The sequence below is a fragment of the Saimiri boliviensis genome, chromosome 10, assembly GCF_048565385.1.
Source record: "Saimiri boliviensis isolate mSaiBol1 chromosome 10, mSaiBol1.pri, whole genome shotgun sequence".
NCBI classification, from domain to species: domain Eukaryota; kingdom Metazoa; phylum Chordata; class Mammalia; order Primates; family Cebidae; genus Saimiri; species Saimiri boliviensis.
Window position 1 is genome coordinate 49,569,944 of NC_133458.1, and position 25,695 is coordinate 49,595,638.

Consider the following 25,695-nt stretch of genomic DNA (forward strand, 5'->3'; position numbering starts at 1 on the left):
CCCTGATGACACATCAGTATATTAAAGCTTGAGAAGCATTGTTTTGGGTGACCTCTGAAATTTTCCCATGTAAAGTTCTAGTCAAAAAATACAGAATTTTTGACTAAAGCCTACCTCTAAGTGTAAAACTAAGGATTAATTTTACCACTGCCTTCCATGTGCATCTGCAGCAAAAGAGTTAAGTACTACATTGGTTCTTGCCTTAAATAATATGTGATCCATGGGCTGGCTTTGATATCAACTCAGGGCACTAAAACAGGTCTTTGCTTCCTCAGCACTTACCTCCGCTGCTGTACGTGATGGTACTCAGTAAATGTGGATTGAATGAACTGAGCAAATAAACTTGAATGGACAAACATGTATCAGGGCCACTCTGAACAACTGAATTCATACCATGAGATTGTAACTATGTTCAAGGCTTTGGTATTATTTTTAACAAGACTTGAGTTAGCTATTATTTAAGCACCATCATTTTATTACAAATAACAAATCTATCCAAAACTAAATAGGATTAAATATCTCTGCTTAGATAACTATAAAAGTGTCAGAGATGTGTGAACCAGAGCAGCTCCATCTTGAATAGGCGCTGGGTAAAATGAGGCTAAAACCTGGGTAAAATGAGGCTGCATTCCCAGATGGTTAAGGCATTCTAAGTCAAAGGATGAAACTGCAGGTCTGCACAAGATACGGGTCATAAAGACTCTGCTGATCAAACAGGTTGCAGTCAAGAAGCTGACCAAAACCAAGAAGGTGATGAGAGTGACCACTGGTTGTCCTTACTGCTCTACTCCCACCAGCACCATGACAGTTTACCAATGCGCCATGGCAACATCAGGAAGTTACCCTATATGGTCTAAAAAGGGGAGACAAGAATAACAGGCTCCGTGTTTAGCATACCATCAAGAAATAACCATAAAAATAGGCAACCAGCATCTCTCGGGGCTGCTCTGTCTATAAAGTAGGCATTCTTTTACTCCTTCATTCTTACTAAAGTCGCTTTCACTTTACTGACTCACCCTGAACTCATTTTTGCACAGGATCCAAGAACCTGCTCTTGGGGTCTGGATCAGGACCTCTTTCCTGTAACAAAAGGATAACCTAAAGCATTCTTTTCTCTGCCCCATGTTTTCTTTCGAGAGCCTAGAGCCATCTGCTACTTAAAGACTGATGCAAAAATGCAAAAGACACAGTTCCTGCCCTCAGACAATGGACAGATAAAGTGACTGCTGGATCTTGGGTATGGTCAAATTTAGGCCTCTCAGGGCCAGTAATGGAGACTCAGAGATGGACATACAAACTTGTAATGTGCGGTCCTAACATAAATCTCCAAAGTCAGACAAGGTACTGTGCTCCTGGAAGACATGATATAAATATAAATGATACTAGAAACAAAGGAGATTTTTAAAATATTTCAGACTGTAAACAGGACCCAGTGTAGAACTGGAATGATGCAGTATCAGAGTCTTTATGAAAATGTCCTTTTTTAAAAGGCCTCATTTTAAAAAGAGCCGGTCTTGATTTAACGCTTCTCCTCTAAAACATCACCAAAAGCTAGAAGATGCTGAGTTGGACCAAACAAAAAAGTAGAGGTAAATGACAAAAGTTGACTCTACTTTCACATTTGAGATATGGCAGCAGGAGTTCTCTCCTAAATGACTAACTGCAGGGACTAAGCATAATCTGAGATGAAGGAACAGAGTATGTACATCACTGTACAAGGCAAAGTCTGAACAGCATGCGCACTCACACCAACAGTGAATATTCTAGACATACCACAACCAAAGATTAGAGATTTCCAAAACAAAGGAAAAAAAAAAAAACCTTAAAATCAAGTGAAATGTTACTTTTAATCTGTATAATATAGAGGTTATACACATTCAAAGATAATTACTATTACTGGCTGTAAAGAGAAGCAATCCTCCGTGGGCCTGGAGCATCCCTGCATATTCCTGCTGCGTGTACAAAGAAGGCAAGGTCCTAACCTCTTTTTACCTCAGCCATTTCTCAGGGCTGTGTTTGTAGCCCTGAGACAGTATCTTCAGGACAAATACTCCAGGCTTGTTTACTTCTTGCTGCAGCAGCAGTGTATTCCCCCAAACTCAGTATTCCTCTCCTGCAGTTCAATCTACTGTGCATGCAGGCACCCACACGGCGATTTACCATCACCCCAGGGTAATGTCAGCTTACAAAGAGGGCAAAACTCAAGATCCTACACAGTTCTTGACACTCACTGGAATTAAAAAAAAAGCCATTTCTGTTATTAAGATTTATCTTACCGGATCCAGATTCTTAAACAGCAGGATGTCTTTGCAAGCCTCTTGCAATCTATTTCTCTGATCATCAGTTTTTGGATGTATAATCTAAAAGGATACCAGATTTAAAAAAACAAAGACATTAGCCAATACCATCTCACTCAAAGAGATTTTTTAAAAATCTAACAAAAATCAGTAGAGATATTAGAAAGAGCTGTTAGTGCTCAGGTTCGCTTTAGGCTGGTGCTGAGACTCACTTTAGGTGACTAGTAACTATGAGCCCTACTAAGTAGGGGAACATAATTCACCTTGTGCAGGGGAGGCTGGTATCCACTCATCAATACAGCACTGAAACGTTTTTTCAAAACTGTATTTTCCCCTAGGTTAGCAAGTTCATTATGTACAGAACTGTGATTGTCTCCAAAGCTCCCAGCCAGCGGGGCCACGTACGATAGGACAACAGGTGCCAGCAACTACACTGAAAATCTGGACTGCCCTCATTCTGTTTCCACTGAGCTTAATATTATTTTGGGATATGGTTCTACCCTTTGAATCTTGAAAAGCTCTCTGGAAACAAGAAAATGTTTAAAATGTATATTGCATTAGATGCTAAGTATATTTTTACATACGTGGTATGCACCTGCCCCACAGTGAGCAAGTGGTTTTCGGAAGGGAGCACATGCACTGCCGCTCCAGGAGAATATGTGTTCTAGGAAAAGGCGTCCAGGGAGGCTGGCTAGTGTGCTGATTTTAGAAGAAACTCAAGGAAACCAGTACGCTAGATTCTCACTAAACTTGTATTCTAGAGGGTGAAGACGGGCAGAATGCCCTGTAAGTGTGGCTTGCCATCTCTCGGAGTCCCTTTTGACTGGCAGGAGGCTCAACTGACTTGGACCAAAAGGTCTACTCTTTTGAAAACATGAGCAGTTTGTAACTATAAAATGTGTTAGAGGGACAAGGGGTAGTCCTAAAAGCAGCAGACACGGAGTCAGTTTCCTGAAGACCTATATACCACCCTTTCCTGTTCCAATGCTCACTCAAAGAGTGACCACGAGAGCTGATGGGCAGGTGCTGTGCCTCTTGAGGCAGCTGGCACTGCCATCAGAGCGCACAGAATCAGGCAGCAGCGGGGTTTATAGCCACAAACATCAAAACACACAATGGGAAATTTAAATCGGCATTTCAAACCATATCATACGGCTAAAATTTAATGAAAATTATAAGCCTGAAAAGAATTGAGATTTATAGTATTGGTATACTATTTATATGTAAACTATTGATATATATACCATTTATTTGCATTGTGTATACACTACATGAAATAACTATTAGCTAGTGAGAGAAAGGGTTACTGTACTTTCCCCTCTAAGGGTAAGGTAAATGTAATCCTTTGTTCACTATCTGCCCAATATTCATCTGAAACTAGATTCTAAGATGACACACAAACACGGACAAAGCAGACCCCAGGGCCTCCTCACTCACTGCTGCATAAGAAAGCTTCAAAATTGAGGGATTAACCAAATCAACCAACCAAACTTCACTTCCTCCTCCTTCAAATAAGGAAGGCTAACACACTAAAACAGAACAAAAAGTCATTTCTCACTTCACAAAATCCATTGAGAACTTCAAACCGACGTAACCGAGATGTCTGCCTGCTGAGAAGTTCTGTTCTCAGAAAGGAAAGATGGGGAGGTGAGTGTGTCAGCATCATGCACCTGCTTCGCTCTGGTCAATTTAAAGTCTTTCTCCCGACCTCATTCAATTCCTATGAGCCTTCACACAGAAATCCAGCTTTTTCCTCTTTTCTCTTCTTCCTGCTACCTCTCTTAACAATGACCACTTCTAAGTAGTCTTTGTTTCTCAACCACACCTGCATCACTCTAGTCTACTGTTCTCTCCTGTCTCCCTTTTCCCTCACCCTGCCATTACTCCTCAGCACCCAAAGTCCACTCTCTGTCATTAACCTCATCAGTAAATCCCTCTTCACTGGGGAAAGTACACAGTCAGAAAGCAGGTGTGGTCTCCAACACTCCAGCTCCTCTGCATTGCAGCCACCTGCTCTGAAGATGCTCTTCCATGTTTTTTCTCTGGGGTTTGGCGTGATCCCACTTACGGGGTCTGTCTCTGGATCACTGAGGCCTCAGCAATACACCTAAAGTGGGATTCTTTTAGTCTACTAGAGGCCACTTTGGTTTTCATTAAAATTCATTCCTGATTTCACATACAAATTTTATTTGTTAAACAAACATAGCATAAATAAATACATGGCAGGTACTATTTTAAGAGCTTTACTAATATTAACTCATTTTATCCTAGTGACAGATCCCATAAAGCAGAGGTTAAGAAATTTAAAGTTCGGCTGGGTGTGGTGGCTCACGCCTGTGATCCTAGCACTTTGCGAGGCCGAGGCAGGTGGATCACAAGGACAGGAGTTCAAGACCAGCCTGGCCAAGATGGTGAAACCCCATCTCTACTAAAAATAAAAATTTTTAAAAATTAGCTGGGCATGGTGGCAGGCACCTATAATCCTAGCTACTTAGGAGGCTAAAGCAGGAGAATCACTTGAATCAGTGGGGGGTGGGGGTTGCAGTGACCCGAGATCCTGCTATTGTACTCCACCCTGGGCAACAGAGTAAGACTCCATCTCAAAAAAATAAGAAGAAGAAAAAAAGAAATTTAGAGTTAAGGAAATGAACTTGCCCAAATAATTTGCCCAGTGTCATTCAGTCCATAAGGTGCAGAATCAGGATTCATGCCAGCCAGGCCAGCTTCAGAGTCTAGACTCTAAGCCAGGGATCAGCAAACTATACCTGCAGGCAAAGCTGTTTTTGTATGGCTCCTAGGCTAAGAATAATTTTACATTTTTTAATGACTGGGGGGGAAATCAAACAAATGATAATATTTCTTGACACATAAAAATTATATTAAAGTCAAATTCAAGTGTCATAAATAAAGTTTTAGTGGAACACAACAGACATGCCTTTCATTCATATATTACCTACAGCTGCTTTCAAGCTACTACAACAGAGCTGAGTCCTTCCAAAGGACACCCTATAACCTCCCCAGAGCCTAAAATGTTTATTCTCTGAAAATACTGCATTTTTCAGCTAAAAAAAAACTTTACCAAAAACAGTTTGCCAATTTCTGCTCTAAACTTCTGCTGCCTTTCTAATACAAATAATAATAAAAAACAATTAGAAAACCAGTTAATAAGTAACGTTTAAACTTAGACATTTTCTTTAAACAACACTGGATATTTGTCAGGCACAGTGGCTCATGCTGGTAATCCCAGTACTTTGGGAGGCCAAGGTGGGTGGATCACTTAAGGCCAGGAGTTCAAGACCAGCCTAGTCAACAGGGTGACACCTGTTGACTATTTTTCCCATCTCTATGAAAAATACAAAAATTAGTGAGGTGTGGTGGCGCAACCCCATAGTCCCAGTTAGTCAGGAGGCTGAGGCATGAGAATTGCTTGAACCCAGTGGCAGAGGTTGCAGTGAGCTGAGATGCCACTGCACTCTAGCCTGGGTGACAGAGCAAGACTCCATCTCAAAAACCAAAGAAACAAAACCAAAGAAACAAAAACACTGTATCTATGTTGTTAGCCATGAGACATCTATACTAGATATTTTCATATTTGTCCCACTCATTCTCCACACAGAGCTGAAAATAATCTTGCAAAAATTTAAATCAGAATACTCCCTTTTCCAGCTTAAAACCTCAATGGACTTTATCACATTTGGTGAGAATTAAATCCCCATTCCATCCTTTTCTACCCTCAATAAAGCCACTCGGGTATTGTGGGCTCCACCTGCCCTCCCCTCTGCCAGGCTCAGCTCCATCTAAAAGGCACTAAAGGGCTTCTGGCCAGACTCTGCCTGCTCATCCTTTCAGCCTAACCTCAAGGACGCCTGCTTCAACCATTGCATAGTATCGGGACCCCTGCTGGCTTGGGGGCTGTGTTTTGATTCCTACACTTTGTTGCACTGTTTCTTTAGCACTTCATGTTTTGTAACTATTCATTAATTTGTTTACTTGTCTGCTTGTGACTGAAAGCTCCAAGAGGGTAGAGACTTGTCCACTTGCTCACCACTTTACACCTAGCACCAGGCCAGATTTGTGGAGAAACATAAAAGTACTCTACCCTTAATTGTATCAGCTCTTCTCTACCAGTTTCTAAATGCTAGATCTAGACAACCCTTAAATTTTCATGTACTAAAGCCATTCCGACTAAAATCTGTTATTTTCCAAAATGAGTCTTAACCATTTACATTTTCATTGAATTCAAATCAGAGGATAAATTTCTGATTACACTAGAGACTTAAGGATTTGGTGAGTCTCAGAAGTAATAAAAAATGTCCAAATGAAATGTCACTTTATCACAGTATAGTATACATTTTCCTCACAGATATTTCCCAATATCCTTCTAGAGCTCAATAATTTTGAAATCTGTAGTAATCATTCCCAAGCATGTGATGTGGTTTGCCTCAAAGTTTCTAAGACCTAAATAAGTACAGTTTTTAGTAACACATTTAGAGGAGAGAATACTCAACCTAATTGAGAACCTACAAGTACTCTGCTATAATCAAACATTTAATAAATACATTAATTACCAAAAAAACGCTTAAAAATAACTTTAAAAGGCGTTACAGGAACAGCTCTTAGGGTAAATGACCAACCCACAGTGATTCCTCCTCCTCTAGTAAATGCCCTTATTTATAGATGTGGTTCTCAAGTAGGTTGGACTTTTTGACCCTGCCCCTACCCTGGGCCAAAGCAGGTTCCACCAGAAACTCTTGGGGAGCTGAAGCAGAAGAACTGCTTGAACCCGGGAGGTAGAGGTTGCAGTGGGCTGAGATCCCACCCTTGCACTCCAGCCTAGGGACAGAGTGAGACTCCGTCTCAAAAAAGAAAAAAAAAAAGAAAGAAACTCTTGGGAAATTGGAATTTTGAATTGAGAAGCACAGTCATAGAGACTGGCAGCTGAGCCCCTTTCAGAGACAGTACTCTGAGTGTTACACTCCTGCTCTTGATGGGCCCCACGGGTGGGCTGGCTCCTGCCTGCCAAACCTACAGCTTGGCTTTTCAACTGTTTCTGCAGTTCAATACGATCTTCAGGCAACTGTCTGTTCATCTCCCCAGTGCTGTCTTTTTCACATTTGTCTCGACAGGGTTAGGTTTTACACAGTCAAAGGAATCTGAACTGGTATAGCCTCCCCAGCAAAAGTGTTAGAAATTACCTGGAGTGAACCTGCCAAAACACTTTATTTACCTCATGAATTAAATGACAGCTAAAACTCAAGGCCTAACGGCTTTTGAATCGATGAGATACTGCATATTGTTTTTAAACTCTATTGTCAAACGTTCATTAATTTAGTTTTTATTAATTTAAACCAGCTCATCTCAATTGCTCTTATCTCAATTACTAAATTTTATCATACCCATTTTATACACTATAAAGAATGCATGTTGCCTTCAATGTCACCCAGTATTGTTTCTGCTAGATACATAAAGTATGCGGTAGGCCAGGTCTAGTTTTTTAGACTATACAAAGCAGTAACAGTAAATCACAGCTTAGGAAAAATACCTTAATCCTAAAACAACATAATTTCCAGGCTGGGATTTATGGACTTCATGAAAATAACTGAAGTTCTAGTATTGAGAAATGAGCTTCCCTGGTAGTGGGAATCCCCACGGGTCCAGGAATAAAATGGGATTTCAATATCTTCCGTTTTCTAAACCTCCTGATGCCACTGGATTTTACATACGTTTCAAGGAGCTTAATGATGTAATGACTTAGGGATGTATTATCTGCTTCTCCACATGAAACCTCAATCTTACTTAGGTACTTTTCAGAGCTACAAAAATAAGTTTTTGTTGATACTGTTTGAGGCCAAAGAGACAAGAGGCACTTTGCAACGTATGTACTCAAAAAAAGGGGAGGAGGGTGGCACAGAAATTATTACCTTCCATCTCCAGCCATGGTAATCTCTTAGTTTACTTTTTGCTAAATACAGAATAGAACTGAGCTGAAAGACAGCTTAAAAAGTCCTCAAACCACAGTGGATGAGCTCTTACAAAAACATTAGGGCCTGCAAGAGGTCCGCTGCTGAGCAAACTATGAAGACTCACAGATTTAAAAAATAATCCTAACTGTGTACTGACACGCTGGATGTAATTTTACTGTGATTTGTTTGTTTCAGAGTAGCTTTCTGTTGCTACTCTGAGCAGCAACAGAAATTAACAGGAATAGAAGGTCTTTCTCGGTATTTTTGTTTACTGGAAATGCTGTCTAAGAAAAATAATATTATCACTATGAGAAAGACAGCTGAAAACATTTTTCATCACCAGGATATATTTTGCAAAGAAAAATACTCTTTGGATAAAAACAAGTCTGCAAGACACACAGCAGGAGTAGGCTACTGGAGATAAGACTGGGAAAAGAAATAGTCAAAACAACTCCATTCTGTCTCCTGTTAACCTGTGTGCCTGTTAACACCTTTTCTATTATTATTTTATAGACAGTATGACAAGGGCATCCATTAAAATTCATTCTTTCAGTAAATTACATACCCTGGACTCTGCATCGTCTTCTTCTTCATCAGGATTATAAGCTTCTGCACACACTATAAACATAAAAATGAACATTTTAAAGATAGTTTCATCAAAAACCATACTACAATGAGTACATCGTTAACATTTAATGAACAAAAAGGGTACCACAGTATAAAAAAAATTAATTCACCTCAACGAGGGAAAGCAGTCTACCCCTTAAAACTGGTTTCATATTGCAATTAATAATGAGTTTATTTAAAAATAAAGCTGTATTTTAGGGCATTGATTTCTCCTATTTAGACAAATATAGCTTAAATCCTTTCATTTTCATTTCCAAGGCATAATATCTAAACATGACTTAAAACAACAGAAACAAAAGAAAAGGCTGTCTGCCATGAAATAATCCATTTAATTATATAGTTGTGACTAACTTTCATGAATTATCCATAATCCAAATATTATGGAACAAATATTAACATTTTACATACTTCAGGAACAAATATTAACATTTTGCATATTTCCTTCCAGTCTTTCTTCTGGGTTGAGTTTATATTGAATATGTAACTTAAAAACCTGCTTTTTTGATTTAACTCTATGAGAACAATCATTAGAAACCCTGTGTAAAAACTGCATTTAAAGACTGCAAATTATCATATGCTATAATTAACTACTTCTCTAATGCTGAACATTTAGCTGGCTGATAGTAAAACAACTTTGCAATAAACATCGTCATGCATAAATATTTGTCTACATTTCAAAGTATGCTGTAGCATTATTCCCAAAGTTATTTTCGAGGACTATTAAATGGTGTAACCATTTTTAGAGCACATTTATCACTATGTTTCTTTCTAGAAGGGTTGTACCCATCCACTGTCCGATAAAAAATATGTAAGAAGATTCCCCTAACTATACAACAGAAATGGATACTATTACTTAAAACCTTTGTCAATTTAAATAATTTAAATTTTTAAAAAATTATTAAATTTGAACTATTTTCAAATGTGTACAGGCTGATGGTATTTCCTCCTTTGTCCATCTCTATAGGAAATATCTGGTTTTCTTTTTGACTTAAATTAGTATTTTAATACCACTTTGTCTGTCATATTACTCATAATCATTTTATTCAATTTGCTTTTCAATGATTATTATAAAGTTTTTATAGACTATGCATGTTTATTTTTAATGTCATGACATCTATAAAGACAGAAAATTCCCCAGTGTGTTTTAAACTCAACATTAAACATCACAGAAGTACCACTGCTTTTGACCCTGAAAACCCTTTTCTTATTTACAAATCTAAAGATTTACTTCTTTTTCATTCAGTTGTTTAAAGGCAGAGATTTTTACATGTGCTATTTAATCTATATGGAGTTTTTTCTGGCATAGATGTAAACACTTAGGAACAAAGAACAAATGAAAGGACCAATGTCTTCCTGGTGGCCTCAGGGTGGCCTCAAAAGTATTATCATCTTTGGTACCACTATTCCCATTATTATCATAATCACAAAACTTGGCATTTTCTTTTCCCCAGGGACCACTCTATACACCTGGACCAGTGATTCTTAACCAAGTCCTATTGTGCCCTCCACAGGGGTAATTTTGCCTCTGTGACATTTTAATTGTCATGACGACAGGGGGTTAGAAGGATGCCACTAGCAGCTACTGGGTACAGGCCAGTGATGCTGGAAGCACCCTATGATGTACGGAATGTCCCACCCTGAACAGAAAGAATTATCTGGCCGAAAATGTCAGCAGTACTGAGGCTGAGAAGCCCTGATCTAAAGTACATTATCTCATTCAATCTCACAACAATCTTAACGTAGGTGTTAATGTCATCACTTGACAGATAAAACACTAGGGCACAGGAAAGCCAAGATCTTCCTAGTAAGTGACAGGACCTACATTTTATCCAGGACTGTCTGTCTTGACTCCAAAGCTCTTGCTCTGAACCACTATTCTACATATGACTGCTTTGGTGAATTTACCAGCATAATTCCTGGACTTCAGCCTTCCGCCTCAGAAATATAACAGAAATGGACGAGTCATGCAGAAGCAGGCTCACATTAAAAGAACCTCATTGACACATGAAACCAGAATGCCAATTTAGTAACTACCTTCCTGAGCAAAGGATGGGACCAGCCCAACTAGCTACATCTCTCCCTGCTGGAAAACCACAGAAACAGCCAAGCCACTACTGAAAGATTGCTTGGTGAGCAGGAAATGAGAAGTAATAAAATCTGTTAAATAACTTGAATGTTTCATAGTATCAGGCTGGACAGCCTGAGGCACTCAATAGGGATGGCTCTGCCAATGTGTCTGGGACACATTAACTGGGTTGGCTGCAACTCTCCAGAGAGCACAAAGACATCTACTTCTAAAGCTTGGTTCTCTAATTTTCTGTCCTTAGAGATGGCCAACTTCATAGGCAGGACTGCTACATAATTTGAGCAAGAAAAAAAAATATATATGGGCCCCATCTTCAAATATTAAGACTTTCCAGAAGACAACAAAAGCAGAGCATTAAAGCAAATGCACAGCCCTTGACAGTGCAGGGCCCACGAAGCTGGCCATGTTCATAGAATCAACACATTCAACGAGGTGGTGCAGTAGACAGTAGGCAAAATAATTGGTTGTTTCAGGTAACTTGTTTTCCACATACACACACACACACACACACACACACATACACACCCTCTGATCCATTAGTGTTTATGTTAAATTTTAATTCACAGAAAGCAATCCTAATTCTCAAATTTCTAAGCGCCTAGCCCCTAAACCCTAAAAATCATATGGAGTAAGAATCTATTATCTTTCCAAATAGTTTATCAATTGTCACAGTATTATTACTTAGCAGCCTGTTGATCTGTGATAGCCACTTTATGACACAGTATGTTTGTCTGTCTGTTTCTGGGCTGTTTTACTGAGCTATATATTGTGCCAATACTACAGGACTTAGTTCTTGGCATTCCTGTTACAATTGTTTCACTACATTAGAATTCATCTACCCTCACCTCCTATAACCAAACGAAAATAAAGTATTTGCAGTTTTGTGAAGCTGTCATGGTGCCTTATAGCTCCTTATCATCACTTAAACTGTTTCTTCTGGTTGGAACTCCTAATCTCCCTTCCAAGCCATCTCTTCTCTCCAGCCTCAACTAAAAAGTCAGATCAAGAGTGGCATCTTGACCCACACAGAACTAATCCAGGAAACTCCACTTTTGTGCTCACCCTTTGCACTTTTGCAGTACAGTAGAAGGGCTCATTATTGTCGTTTACCACACTGCATGTTTCCAAAGATGTTATAAGCAGCTTGCCTCTCCAGGCTGAGCCATAAACCTCCAGGGACCGTGTGCTCTTGTTCATCTCTGTATTTCCCTAGCACTGACCTGGCACATTGCCTACTAGCTCATTGCACTTTTTAAAAAATAAATAAATAAATGACTGGTTGATCAACAAACAAGCATGCAATGTCCTTGAGGGCAGAGATGTCTTTTTTTAACATATCACAATAATGTACTTAAATTACACATGCTCAAACACACATGGAAAAAATGAATGAAGGAAAACTTGCTTAATGTTAAAACTACACAGTTTGTCCAAGAAATGGGGACAGAGAGGATGAGTGAAAATGAGGGCCTTTTGTCTTACTTGCCAAAGGCCTGGCACAAATATTAGGAGGCCAGTAAATGTTGCCATAACAAATAAATGAATGAATGGCTCTATCCCTGGATGGACACTCAAGCCAAAGCCTCCAGATAACTTGTACTGCCCCATATTCTTTCTGAAATGTATTTGCCCCATACCTCCTATGAAATCTGAAATTTAGCTTGAAATTATGTACTTCATTCTTTTTGTTTGGCAATTAAACAGTGGTCAGAACCAGAACCTTATTCTTTAAGTGAATATTATATGGAGGTTTCCCTGTTCGGTTGTGTACGCATGTATTTATGTACTACACTGGTTATACAGAATGGCTCAAGAATTTAAACAGATTCCCACATTGTAAAGAGAAGAATGTACACTGGTGTAGCCAGACAATGGTTACAGGTTGCAGGACAGAACAGGAAAATATGAACTATACTGACTTCGCACCTTGTGGGACGTGGCCCTCAATCTTTTCATGCGCTATACAAATAGAATGATAGATGAGGGGTTATTCAACTCCGAGGGTTTTTCACCAAAAGCCCACAACATTTTGTTGCTAATGATTTAAAAATCAGTACATTGAAAAGGACTCTGCACTGGACAAGTATACATAACCCATATTTGCATTCTTGCTAGCAAGGAATTAAAGAAAGCAGACTGGACTCCACCAGTCACTGGGTCCTCAGCTCTGGCAGAGTCCTGCACACAGTAGACGCTCAGTAAGTATGTGCTGAAGGCATGAAAGGCAAATACAGCTCGCACAGAATGACTGCATGGTTTAGAGGCCTTCAATCCAGAAAAATTGATTTATATAAAATCTATAAAAGTGAATGTGCCAATGTTCTCAATAAACTAAGATTTTAGCATACTATTTAAATAATAATTAGCTTAAAATAAAGCTCTTATAAGAGCACAGGTGTATTAAATAACACAGTTGTGACTCAATAGAGTTAAACTTAGCTTATTGAAGTGGAAATGCCCTCCTACAAAGGAAAAAATTTACCTTTTTCAAATATTAGTTTAAGGCATGCATCAACCAAGAAAACTGGTTCTTAGAGGGGCAAAAAGACTTCCTGTATTTTTTTTATAAAGCACAGATATACATTCAATACATAAACAGATATACAGTATTTCGGTGGCAGTAAAATCTAATTGGGGGCACTTAGGGAGAAACAACCTAAAGAGACTGGGGTAGGGGGTGATACTGGAATAAAGATTGAGAAACACTGGTAAAAGGCTGTACAGTTACATATACTTAGCTAAGAGGCACGATGACAAGTTAATAGGCCTCCCCCCGCCCCACATTCATCCACATTTCTGCCCAGGTAATTTGGTATAGACCTGTTCTCATCTATTAGTAATAGTCCTAAATTTGAATTCACAGAGCAAAGGCAACTGAAGAACATGCCCAAAAGACAGAAGTTCACATCTTGTTCCCAAATCATATTCAGGCAAAGGGCCCACAGGAAGCCTTGTTTATTCATTCAAAAAGTATTTTTTGAGATGTGGGGGATGACACAAACAGAATAAAGGGATAATGCAAAGCATCTATGTGTATGTGCATGTGTACGTGTGTGTGTGTGTGTGTATGCATATATATATATATATATATATATATATACATATTCTTTTGTTATACATTTTATATAACCTGCAACTTGTTTTGCCTAAACATTTTCTATTACTTTCAATATTATATACGCACTATATTTAAAACATTTATAGAAATGGCTAGTCTAGAAATCAAGACAGAAATAGAATGATCATGATAACACCAGTGCCACAATGACAATTATCTACAAAGTGCTGGAGGAACACAGACAAGAAAGGAACAACCAGCTGCTCAGAGGAAAGGGGGAGGCTTCACAGCAAAGGAGGCTCCCTAAAAAATAATAAAGAGTGAGAAGAATAGATTGCTTTGTTTTGTTTCCTGCTGTATTCCTAGCACCTACAACAGTGACTGGCACACAGTAAATGTTAACAAAAATGGCTGAGGAAATAAATGGTCATTTTAGTTGGTGAGAAATGTTACTATCTTCTTCCTTAGAGATAAAGAGACTGCATACTGCATACGTCGGATTAAACTGGCTTACACAACAGTAACAAACACTCCCATAATCTCAGTGACTCAAAACAACATAAGTGTATTTCTTGGTCACACAGCATGTCCACCTCAGGAGAGCAGGTACTTGCTTCCACATGGTCTTTGCTGAAGGCTGCAGGCTGATGCAGCCTCCTCAATTTGGAAGGCCACCAGTCCCTAAAGCTTCTGCCTGGAAGTGACAGATGTCTCTTCTGCCCAGAAGGAATATATATCACATTGCATTAGGCAAGTTATATGGTCAGTTCTAACTTTAAGAAGATGGGGAAGGGCAAGTGTTACTACAACCTCAGAAGGGGAGAAAACCAGAATTTTGTGAATAGCACTGATGACTACCAAAGAAACCATCTGACTGCCCCAACACAAGGTGTTTCTCTCTCATTCTCTTTCTCTCTCCCCCTCTTTCTCTAGCTTAAGGCAAATAGAGGAAGGGTTGAAATTGACATCACCATTTACATAAAAATAGGGGGAAGTTCATAACTAAAATAGCTACAGAATAAGGCTGTTTCATAAACTCTGAACAGAACCATTACAATTTCCTTAAAATCACCTTTCAATTTTTAACATTTTCCTACTTCCTGCATCAAAATATTAAAAGTTATTATAATCCACTCCGTTACAGACTACATTTCAGCTACAAAAACCAATATAAATATATCTTTTACCTTTCTGGCAGAAATTTTGGCACTGTTCATGAAATAGTACTTAAGTGAATAGTTAATTCCCAGACCAGCTATGTTCAAGTCAGCAGAATTTTACTATAAAGATTTTAGCCAAGATACTTAACTGTATAATCCTGTCTTGCTGAAATAACAGAAATACAATTTCTATTTAATCTAGGATGCTCTGCCTCTTCCCAAGGTTATCAAAGGAGCTTTAAGAATCAGCTATTCACAAACCACTTCCTAGTTCTCTATAAAACTGTATTTCAGACCTTTATTTATGTAGGTTGTAAACCATCCCAACATGTAATTACTATTTCTAAAAAAATTTCTAGGAAACTTTTTTTCCTGTTATTTCTACTATAAAACATTCTTCTAGCTCATAAATATTTTAGATATTTTAAATATTTGACAAAATTGCCATCATTCATTATAAAACCATTATTTATGTAGCCCTTTAACTGAAGTATTTAGAATAAAACTCCAAATTTACTAATTCATTTTTATGTTTTAATGTTTCTTAAAACAATCCTCCTTTACATGTATACCACTGCTCTTTAAGTGGCTATATAATTAATTCATAAACATTCACACTCAAACATAAACATCAAGTTCAGGACACTATTGGGAAGGTTATTGCTGAAATAAACAAGCAGCAATTGAGAGCTTCAAACAAATAAAAACTTGCTCATCCTTTGCTATTTTCCTCTTATTAAAACTGTACATGCTGGCCAGACACAGTAGGTCATGCCTATAATCACAGTACTTTGGGAGCCCGAGGTGGGCGTATCACCTAAGGTCTGAAGCTCAAGACCAACCCGGCCAATATGGTAAAACCCCATCTGTACTAAAAAAGAAACACACACACAAAAAACAAAAATTAACCAGGTGTGGTGGTGCTCATCTGTAATCCCAGCTACTTAACAGGCTGAGGCACAGGAATTGCTTGAACTGAGGAGGTGGAGGCAGCAGTGAGCAGAGAGAGACCACTGCACTCTAACCTGGGCAAAAGAAAGAGACTTCATCTCAAAACGAAAAACAAAAAATCTGTACACACCAACATCTTTAATTCGTTTTTTTTTTTTTTTTTTTTTTTTTTTTTTTTTTTTTTTTTGAGACGGAGTTTCGCTCTTGTTACCCAGGCTGGAGTGCAATGGCACGATCTCGGCTCACCGCAACCTCCGCCTCCTGGGTTCAGGCAATTCTCCTGCCTCAGCCTCCTGAGTAGCTGGGATTACAGGCACGAACCACCATGTCCAGCTAATTTTTTGTATTTTTAGTAGAGACGGGGTTTCACCTTGTTGACCAAGATGGTCTCGATCTCTTGACCTTATGATCCACCCGCCTCGGCCTCCCAAAGTGCTGGGATTACAGGCTTGAGCCACCGCACCCGGCCCCGTTTTTTTTTAATGTAATTTTTTTTCTTCAAAAATGCCTTCAAAGAAAAAACAATATCCTATGTCAGAACCCACATCATTTTGTAAGTAATTTTGTATACTACTCTTGGGTTCCAAAGTGTTAAACACTAGTATGTGTACTCAATCACTGGAACTATTCTCAATAAAATTTCTTCCTACCACATGCTCTACAAGTATGCATTCAGTCTGTAAAACATCAACCATTTATTTTAATAATTGACTTATTTATAGCATGGCACAATTAAGAGGACACAGCATTCAATCGGCTTATAAAAGGAATCCTATCAATATGGAACATTTCTAAGAGGATGAGTCCAGAATAGGATAGGCTCAAATATTCTACTTAATTCTACTGTTCATATATCATGTGTAGCCTGTGGGATTCTGAGAATGGAGGAAACACCATACAAACTTTTACTCTCTTTCACAATGGAACAGTGGTCCCCTGTAGCTCCCAGCGTTTCTCATATAAAGATACAATATTAACCCAAGAAAAGACAGGTGCATGTAATCCAAGGTATTTTACAAATTCTCTATTTAAATTTTGTTTAAGACAAAAAATAAAACCTCACAAATGACCAAGAATAAGATAAACAGATACAGTAAAAAGAGCAAGAACAAGAATTCTGAGGAGAATGCGTTTGGGAAACCATCCATGTTTTAAAGTCCATGTTGTTTGCTACTAATCAGAATTCTCACTGCTGTTCTCCAGAACTATTAAGCAGCAGTGAGGAAGTAGATCAACTTGTACTAGAGGACAGTGCTGTAACAGAAATTATATTTGTAATTTGCTGAAAATGGTCTGATAAGGATTTCTGAGCACTGCAGTTGATGAATATTATGAATTTTAAGAAAGTGAAATGCCAACGTGAAATAAAAACAGAATTCTAACTCTTTGATTAAAAAGTCAACAAACAGCTTCCCAAGAATTTTTGCCAATGCTCTAATTGCTTAGATAATGTGATCACCTCTTGGCATTTATTTTAGCCTGAGATCTCGAATCACATTCTTGTAAATATAAATACTAACTGATAATGAATGATATAGCTACATTTATCAGAATACAATTCTGTCTGATATAGTAAAGCTAGAGTTACTTAAAGCTTCTGAATAGTTTTTTTTTTTTTTTTTTTACTGTTTTTGAGACTAATGCTGCCTAGCATACACATATCAGAGAATTATAGGAACAGAAACATTACAGGATGCTTCCAGTTTATTAATATATTTTCAGAACAAGTATCATTTGACCTGATGGCTTTCGGATGAGAAATCTGAACTAAAATATAGCCATAATTATAAGAAAATAGTTCAGTCAATTACTGGCTTCTAAATTTAGTAATAAAACTATCAAATATGGGCTTTAGGGGAACATATTTCAATCAAGCCTCTCCACTGATTATCAGAAGTCTAAAAAAAAATTCTCGATGCTATTAAACATAAGCAAATTGTGACACAGTAACGCAAATCAATATACAAAGGTTCAAAACAGAATGTATATTTACAAAAAATACAATTCAGACTGGTTTTTTCATTATTTAAAGGCAAAAGAAATAAACCCATATTACATTAAGTATTTCTTCTTGAAAACTTCCATTTCCATTTTGTAAGGGGGAACTCACCAGACTTTTTTTCATGAATATTTTCTATGAGTTCAAACTACACATTTGTCTTACAAAGTCTACTTTAAAAAAATAAAAATAAGATTTGGTGAACATTTTTCTATATTATTAGGTATTCCTGTAAAACAATTTTTAAGTGGCTGCATATAAATCAATAATATATATGGATATTTATTTTAATTTATTGTGTTTTTTGTTGGAAATTTAGATTTTTTAACTTTCATTTCTTCAGATCAAGACTTAAATCAAGATTTGTGAGATGATAAATTTAAATGCACCTTTAAAAAGAAAAATGACAGGATACAAAGACAATAACAGATAAGACATATAGAGATAAACTAATAATAAAGCATTTTAAGTCTTTTAAATTAGTAAACTTAATTGTTTTTTGATAAAAGTCAGTATTAGAAGAGATGCCTAGTTTGGTTTTTAGTTTTTTTTACAAGACACGATTTTGCTCTGTCACTCAGGGTGTTCTGCGATGATGCAATCATAGCTCACGGCCGCCTCAAACTCCTGGCTCAGGCTATCTTTCTGCCTTAGCCTCCCAAGTAGTGAGGACTACAGGGTCACACCACCATTCCTGGCTTTTTTTTTTTTTCCTTCCCCTTTGGTAGTGGTGGCTCTTGCTATGTTACTTAGGCAGGTCATGAATTCCTGGGCTCAAGCAGTCCTCCTGCCTTGACCTCCGAACATGCTAGGATTACTGGCATGAACTACCGCATTGGCCATGCTGAGGAGTTTAGAATAGACTTTCTTACATACTGTTGGTGAAATTCTAAATTGGGGGTGGAGGTGGAAACAGAGGGGTCAGTTATAAGATATTATTAAAAGTCTTTAAATTCTTAAGGCCCAATTCCATAAGTGCTTATCAAATAATTTGACCTAAAGAAATGGCAGTTTAAAAACAGAAATCTAAATTCCCAACAATAAATAAGAAATTAAAATAAATATCCACATATACTATTGATATCTATGTAGTCATTTAAAAACTATGTTTTGGATAAATCTGGAAGAATTATCTGAGTTACCAGGCAGAGGCTCTTGTTCTCTTACCTTATTTTCTCCCATACCAACACAAACAGAGTCTCTCCCTATGTTTTGAGCTGCCTGGAGATGTGGCCACCACCCCAGGGACTGCACTGGTCAGACCTGAAGCCAGCACTAGGGTCTCACCCAAGGCCTGCTGTGAATACCACCTGGCTATGGCCTATGTCCACTCAAGGCCCTGGGGCTCTACAGTCAGCAGGAGGTGAAGCCACCCGGGTTTGTGTCCTTCCCTTCACGGTGGCGAGCTCTCAAGCCCAGGGCAGAACCAGAGGTGCCATCAGTAAGTCAGAGACTACAGTCAATAATCTTAGAAGTCTATTTGGTATTCTACTGTACCGTGGCTGTGCTGGCACTCAACCCATGAGACAGTCCTTCCCACTCTTCCCTCCCCGTTCCATAAGCAGAGGAACCTCAGCCTGTGGCCACCACCACCATAGACCTATGGGGAGTATTGCCAGGCTACTGCGGATGTTCCATTAGGGAGGGCTCTTCAGTCACTTACGGTGAAGGGTGCCTAGCATTGGGACCCTCCCTTTGGGCAGTGGGCTCCCCTCTGGCCTACGGCAGGTCCAGAAATGTCATCCATGAGTTAAGTCCTAGAACTGAGGACCCAAAAACCCCAACTGGTGCTCTAACCCCTGTGGCTGAGCTAGTACCTAAGATACAAGATAACGTCTCCTTTACTTTTCCCTCTGCTTTTTGCAAGCAAAAGGAGTCTCTCCCTGTAGCCACCACAGGTGGTAATGTGTAGAGTCTCACCGGAAGCCAGCAAGTCTCAAAGACTCAACCAAGACCCACAGCATACTACCTAGGTATTGCTGCTGGTTATTCAGTGCCCAAGGCTCTTTAGTCAGCAGGTGATGGGTCCTGCCAGGACTGGGTCCTTCCCTTCAAGACAGTAAGTTCTCTTCCATCCCTGGGCATACCTAGAAATATCATCCAGGATCACTCCTGGGCCTGGGAAGACGGCCTCGTGGTTCCGACAGGTATCCTATACTACTGTGGCTGAGCTGTTATCAAAGACGCAAGACAAAGTTCTCTTTACTTTTCCCTCTGCTCTCTTCAAGCAGAAGGAAAGGGTCTCAATCAGAGCTGCAACGTATGCAGCCTGGGCTTGGTGGAGGGGTGATGCCAGCATTCCGTTAGTCACCCTAGCTGGTGTCTCTAAGCAGTGTGCCTCTCCAGTGCACTGGCTCTGAGCCCAGTTCAGTACTAGGATTAAAGTCTTTAGGGCCTAGACTGCTTTTCTAGATTCCTTAAGGTCTCACTTACAGGCCACAGTTCAATTAGGACAGCCTCAAAAAAAATGCAATAGGCCAGGCAGCAACACTATGTCTAGCTCTAAGTGCTTGCCTTCACACAGGTAAAGACCTCTCTTCCACTGCATATCACTTCTCAAGTAGACCTCTGTGCTCATAAAGCACCCCCAGTCCAGGTTTCTTTAAAACTCAATGTTGGTTATCCATGGGGAAAAAAAAAAAAAAAAAACACATAATTTTTGAGACCAGAAACACAACGGGGCACGCAACCCCTGACAGCAAAGCTTTTAAAGTATAGACTAGGATTGACTGGCCCTGTCATTATGCCTTTTCCCCATAAGTAAATCAAATGGGGAATACAGATTTATGTAGATCTGAGGGCCGTTAATGAAGCAGTACTCCCCATCCTTACACAAGGACTCCTAATAGCTGATAGCTCCTAATCCCTACACAATATTGACACCTGCAAATGCTAATTGATTCATGGTATTAGACTTAAAGGGGTGCTTTCTTTAGTACACATTTACACCCAGATTCCCACCATATTTCCACTATATTTTTGCTTTGGAATGGACTAACACAGACACTCATGCTACATCTCAGTTTACCTGGACCATCCTCCCTCAAGGTTTTAAGGATAATCTCCATCTCTTTGAAAATGCATTGGCAAAAGAATTAAGGTAACTATAGCTAATGAATGGATCCCTTCCACAACATGTGAATGACCTTACTAATTTTCAGCCTTAAGAGGCAAGACTGATAAAAATACAATACAGGTCCTTAATTTTGTGGAGAAATGAGGGTACTGAGTATAGCCCCCAACAAGGCCCAAATTTCTGTTCAAAAAGTTAAATACATAGGATACATTCTCATTCCTGGCCTAAGGACTCTAGCCCAGGAATGAAAAGAGATCCTTCTGGCACTCCAGCCCCATGATATTAAGAAACAATTAAGAATTTTGGGGGGAATGGTTAGATTCTGACATATTTGGATTCCCAGATTTGGGCTCATAGCAAAACCACTCTATGAAGCTCTAAAAGGGAATAAATAATCAGGAGCCTGTGCATTGAGACAGAACCTGCCCACAGGCATTCCTAATGGACTGACCCAGCACTCTTTATGTGGCTAAAATACAAAGAACAGCTTTGGGTGTTCTAACCGAAACACTCAAGAATAATCCTAGACCAGTGGCTTATTCCTCTAAACAGTTAGACCAGGTTGCAGTTGGGTGGCCACGATGTTTGCAACCTATGGCCACCACTGCTCTACTGACAGAAAAAGCCAGTAAGTCTACCTTGGGACAATTAGATGTCATAACAATTAGACGTCATGGATGCTTAAAGTTTATCAAGTGCCTCCATGACTGTCTCATTTTTTGTTAAATTTCCGGTTAGTTTGCTGGTCTGTTTGCTGCAGCCAGGGCTCAGCCTCAGGCTATCTGAGTTTCTAGACTTCCTGCCTGTCTGTCACACAGGTCACTGTAACCAACAGCGCTGCTGGGCGGGGGTTTTATTTGTGTATTTCTGTGTATGTGTGTGCTTTTCTTGTGTTCTCTCAATCAAGTCGGCTTCCTCTTACAGCAAAACTGGTAGAACCCTGGGGTTTGCCTGCATCAAAGTTACAGAAGAAACTATATTATTACAAGAGTGAGGTAGACATTGGCTCAATATTCCTTTTTATGTCAAAGTTTTAATTTGTATTAGAAATAAAGTTTTCAGTTTTCCAATACCATTGCTAATGAGATTTTGTTCGTAAATATTTGCCAAGAAATTTTAGCGTCTCGATTCTGCTGATTACAGAAGTTGTGTATTTTTAGAAAGTGTTAAATTTAAAAAGTAATTTTGAAAAGCGATCAGATACATTTAAAGAAAGACTGATTATTAGCAAGAAAACATTTTTGTTTTGATCCCTTCTTATGTTTGAGGTATGAACATTTCAGAGAATTTTACAATTATCTCTTTTTTTTTTTGAGATATGAATGTTTAAGAGAGTTTTGCAATAATATGTTTTTAAAAATATTTTCTTCCAGCTAAGCGTGGTGGCTCACACCTATAATCCCAGCACTTTGGGAGGCCAAGGCGGGCAGATCACCTGAGGTCAGGAGTTCAAGACCCACCTGGGCAACATGGTGAAACTCTGTCTCCACTAAAAATGCAAAGGCATGGTGGTAGGCACCTGCAATCCCAGCTACTCAGGAGTTTGAGGTCAGAGAATCACTTGAACCCCAGAGGCAGAGGCTGCATTGAGCTGAGATGGCACCACTGCACTCCAGCCCGGGTGACAGAGTGAGACTCCATCTCAAACGAAAAATCTTTTCTTCCTGATTATAAATACATTGTTAATGAAAACGAGGAAAACCTAGTAATACTGGTGAACCCCAAAATTGGGGCTCTCTCTGGGAGGCCTCTTGGCTTTGCTCAGGAAACAATTCAAGAGAGAGCTGACAGCGAAAGAAACCAAATTTATTAGAGCAACAGTGTACAGACAGATGGCTGCTCCACAGACAGAGCAGGTCTATCCCATAAGCAGAATGGCCCAGAGCTAGTCCTCAAGGATAGCTGTATTTATACTCATTCTTAATTATATGCTAAATAAAGGGTGGGTTTATTTAGGTTATTCACAAATATTCTAGAAAAGGGATGGGGAATTCCCGGAACCACATAAGGTAACTTCCAGGCCATTGCCATGGCCTCATTCGTAAACTGTCTTGGTGCTGATTGGAGTGTTTTATGCAAATATATTGTAATTCCTAGTCCTAGCTCGTTTTTTTTCTTTTTTTTTTATTATAAGGTGTTCTGATCAACAGAGTGGTGAAAACAAGTCTTGTTGATCTCCTACCCCACCTTGATTACTTGAAAACTATCTTTAGAGGTACAATACAGCAGAATGAGAAGCATGGTCAGTCCTCATCTCAAAAGGCAAGGAAACTAAACAAAACTGCAAAGAAAACAAAACAAAAACAAAAAACAGGTCTCTGGAAATTAACCAAAGGCATATAACCAATTAAGCACTCATTCATGAAAAACTACTGGTTTTGAGTTAGGACAGTGGTAGCCCATGGCATTCCTGCCTAGGGATGCAATCCCTCACCTACCAGGTTAGTCAGCGTGGTGGTTCTAGCAGCTTTGCAGCAAGAGGCTAATTTGACTGAGAGAATACAAGAAAGGCAAAAACAAAACAAAACCAAAAAAACCTACCAGCAGCACTATTAATTATAGTGACCTGGGCAACAGACAAGCAGGAAGGTTAGAAGCTCAGAGAGCCTGAGGCCTGGCTGCAGCGAACAGACTAGCAAACTAACCAGAAATTTAACAGAAAATGAGGCAGTCAAGGAGGCACTTGATAAACTCTCCAAGCATCCATGGCTGCCTGGAAGGCTGTGTGGGTAAGGAGAAAAAACTGGGCAGTGCCCTAGCTCTCTACATATCTCTAGGCTGTCCAGGAGGCTACAGCACACTGACAGGAGAAATGAGTTAGTTTGGCAGAAAGTAAAAGCTAGTATACTTCAGTATACTTGAAAATTGCCTGAAATTTGAATATGCCCCCCCAAACGTGCACAATTCTCATTACCCTTACAACTTGACCAATCACTGGTCACTGCATCATGAAGACACAGGAGCTAACCCTGAGAAGCCAGGATTAAAAATACAAACAAAAAGCAGAAACACTGGCAGCCACATACCATGGCAAAGAAAGAGCATACAGATTTAGCACAGACAATTTACTAAAAAAAAAAAAGTAACAACCCAAAGAGAGAGGAAATCAGAACCAGAACTGCTAAAATATATGATCGAAAATGTCTGGTCCTCAGCAAACTTACAAGACATGCAGAGAAACAGGAAGTGTGATCCACACTCTGGTCAACAGAAATGGTCTCCAACTGGGCCCAGTTTGTTAGACTTAGCAAAGATTTCAAGGCAGCTATTATAAATATGTTCAAAGAGCTAAAGGATTAATCAATCAAAGAGTAATGAGAATGACTTAACAAATATGGGGTCTCAATACAGAGAGAAGTTATTTTTTTTAAAAAAAACTATATGGAAATTCTGGAGTTAAAAAGCACAATAACTGAGATGAAAAACTCATTTGGTCAGCTAAAGCAATTTGAATTGGCAAAAGAAAAGATTCAGGAACCTGATGATAGAGAAATTATCCAATGTGAAAAACAGGGGAAAAAAGAATGAATAAAAATGGACAGTCTCAGACACATGTGAGACATCAAGTATACTTGCCTACGTATAAAAGAAGTTCCATAAACAATGGGGGCCAGGTGCAGTGACTCTCACCTGTAATCCCAGCACTTTGGGAGGCTGAGGTGGGCAGATCATTAGGTCAGGAGATGGAGACCATCCTGGCTAACACAGTGAAACCCCGTCTCCACTAAAAACACAAAAAATTAGCTGGACATGGTGGCATGCACTTGTAGTTGCAGGTACTTGGGAGGCTGTGGCAGGAGAATCACTTGAACCTGGGAGACAAAGGTTGCAGCAAGCCAAGATCGTGCCACTGCACTCCAGCCTGGGTGACAGAGCAAGACTCTGTCACAGAGGAAAACAGAATAAAATGGCCAACAACTTTCCAAGTTTTACAAAAACAAACTATAGATTCTAGAAGTTCAATGAACCTCAGCATAGAATAAACACAGTGAAATCCACACCCACACACTTTTTGTCAAACTATTAAAGTAGAAACCAGAGAAAACTGTCAAGGCAGTAAGAGAAAAATGATTTACTTCATACAGGGAAAGAACAAAACCACTACTAACTTCTCCTCAGAAACAATATAAGTCAGAAGGTAGTAAGATGGTGTATTAAAAGTGCTAATAGAAAAAACTATTGCCCAAGAATCCTATATCTAGCAAAACTATCTTTTAACAGTGAAATGAACTCATGCCCAGATGGATAAACACTAACTGGGAGTATCTGCAGCCAGCAAATGTGCCTAACAAGAAATTAAAGGAACTCTTTCAGGCTAACAGGAAATGATACTAGACAGTAACTCAAATCAACAGGAAGAAACAAACAGCACCAGAAAAGCTAAATATCTGACCCACAGAATGATATAAAATATTTATAAATCATGTATCTGATAAGGGGTTAATATCTAGAATATATAGAGAACTCCAACAACTCAA

The 25,695-nt window shown here is 39.1% G+C and overlaps 1 protein-coding gene across 1 annotated transcript in view; it reads right to left on the minus strand.

Annotated features, from left to right (window-relative positions):
* Nucleotides 1-25,695, minus strand: part of PRKAR2B (protein kinase cAMP-dependent type II regulatory subunit beta) — a 103,362-nt gene that overhangs the window by 27,712 nt on the left and 49,955 nt on the right. The window contains exons 3-4 of the mRNA XM_003921320.4: nt 8,826-8,878; nt 2,277-2,360 (exon numbers count right to left, since the gene is read on the minus strand). Coding sequence (XP_003921369.3) covers nt 2,277-2,360; nt 8,826-8,878 — 137 coding nt within the window. The remainder of the gene's footprint in view (nt 1-2,276; nt 2,361-8,825; nt 8,879-25,695) is intronic.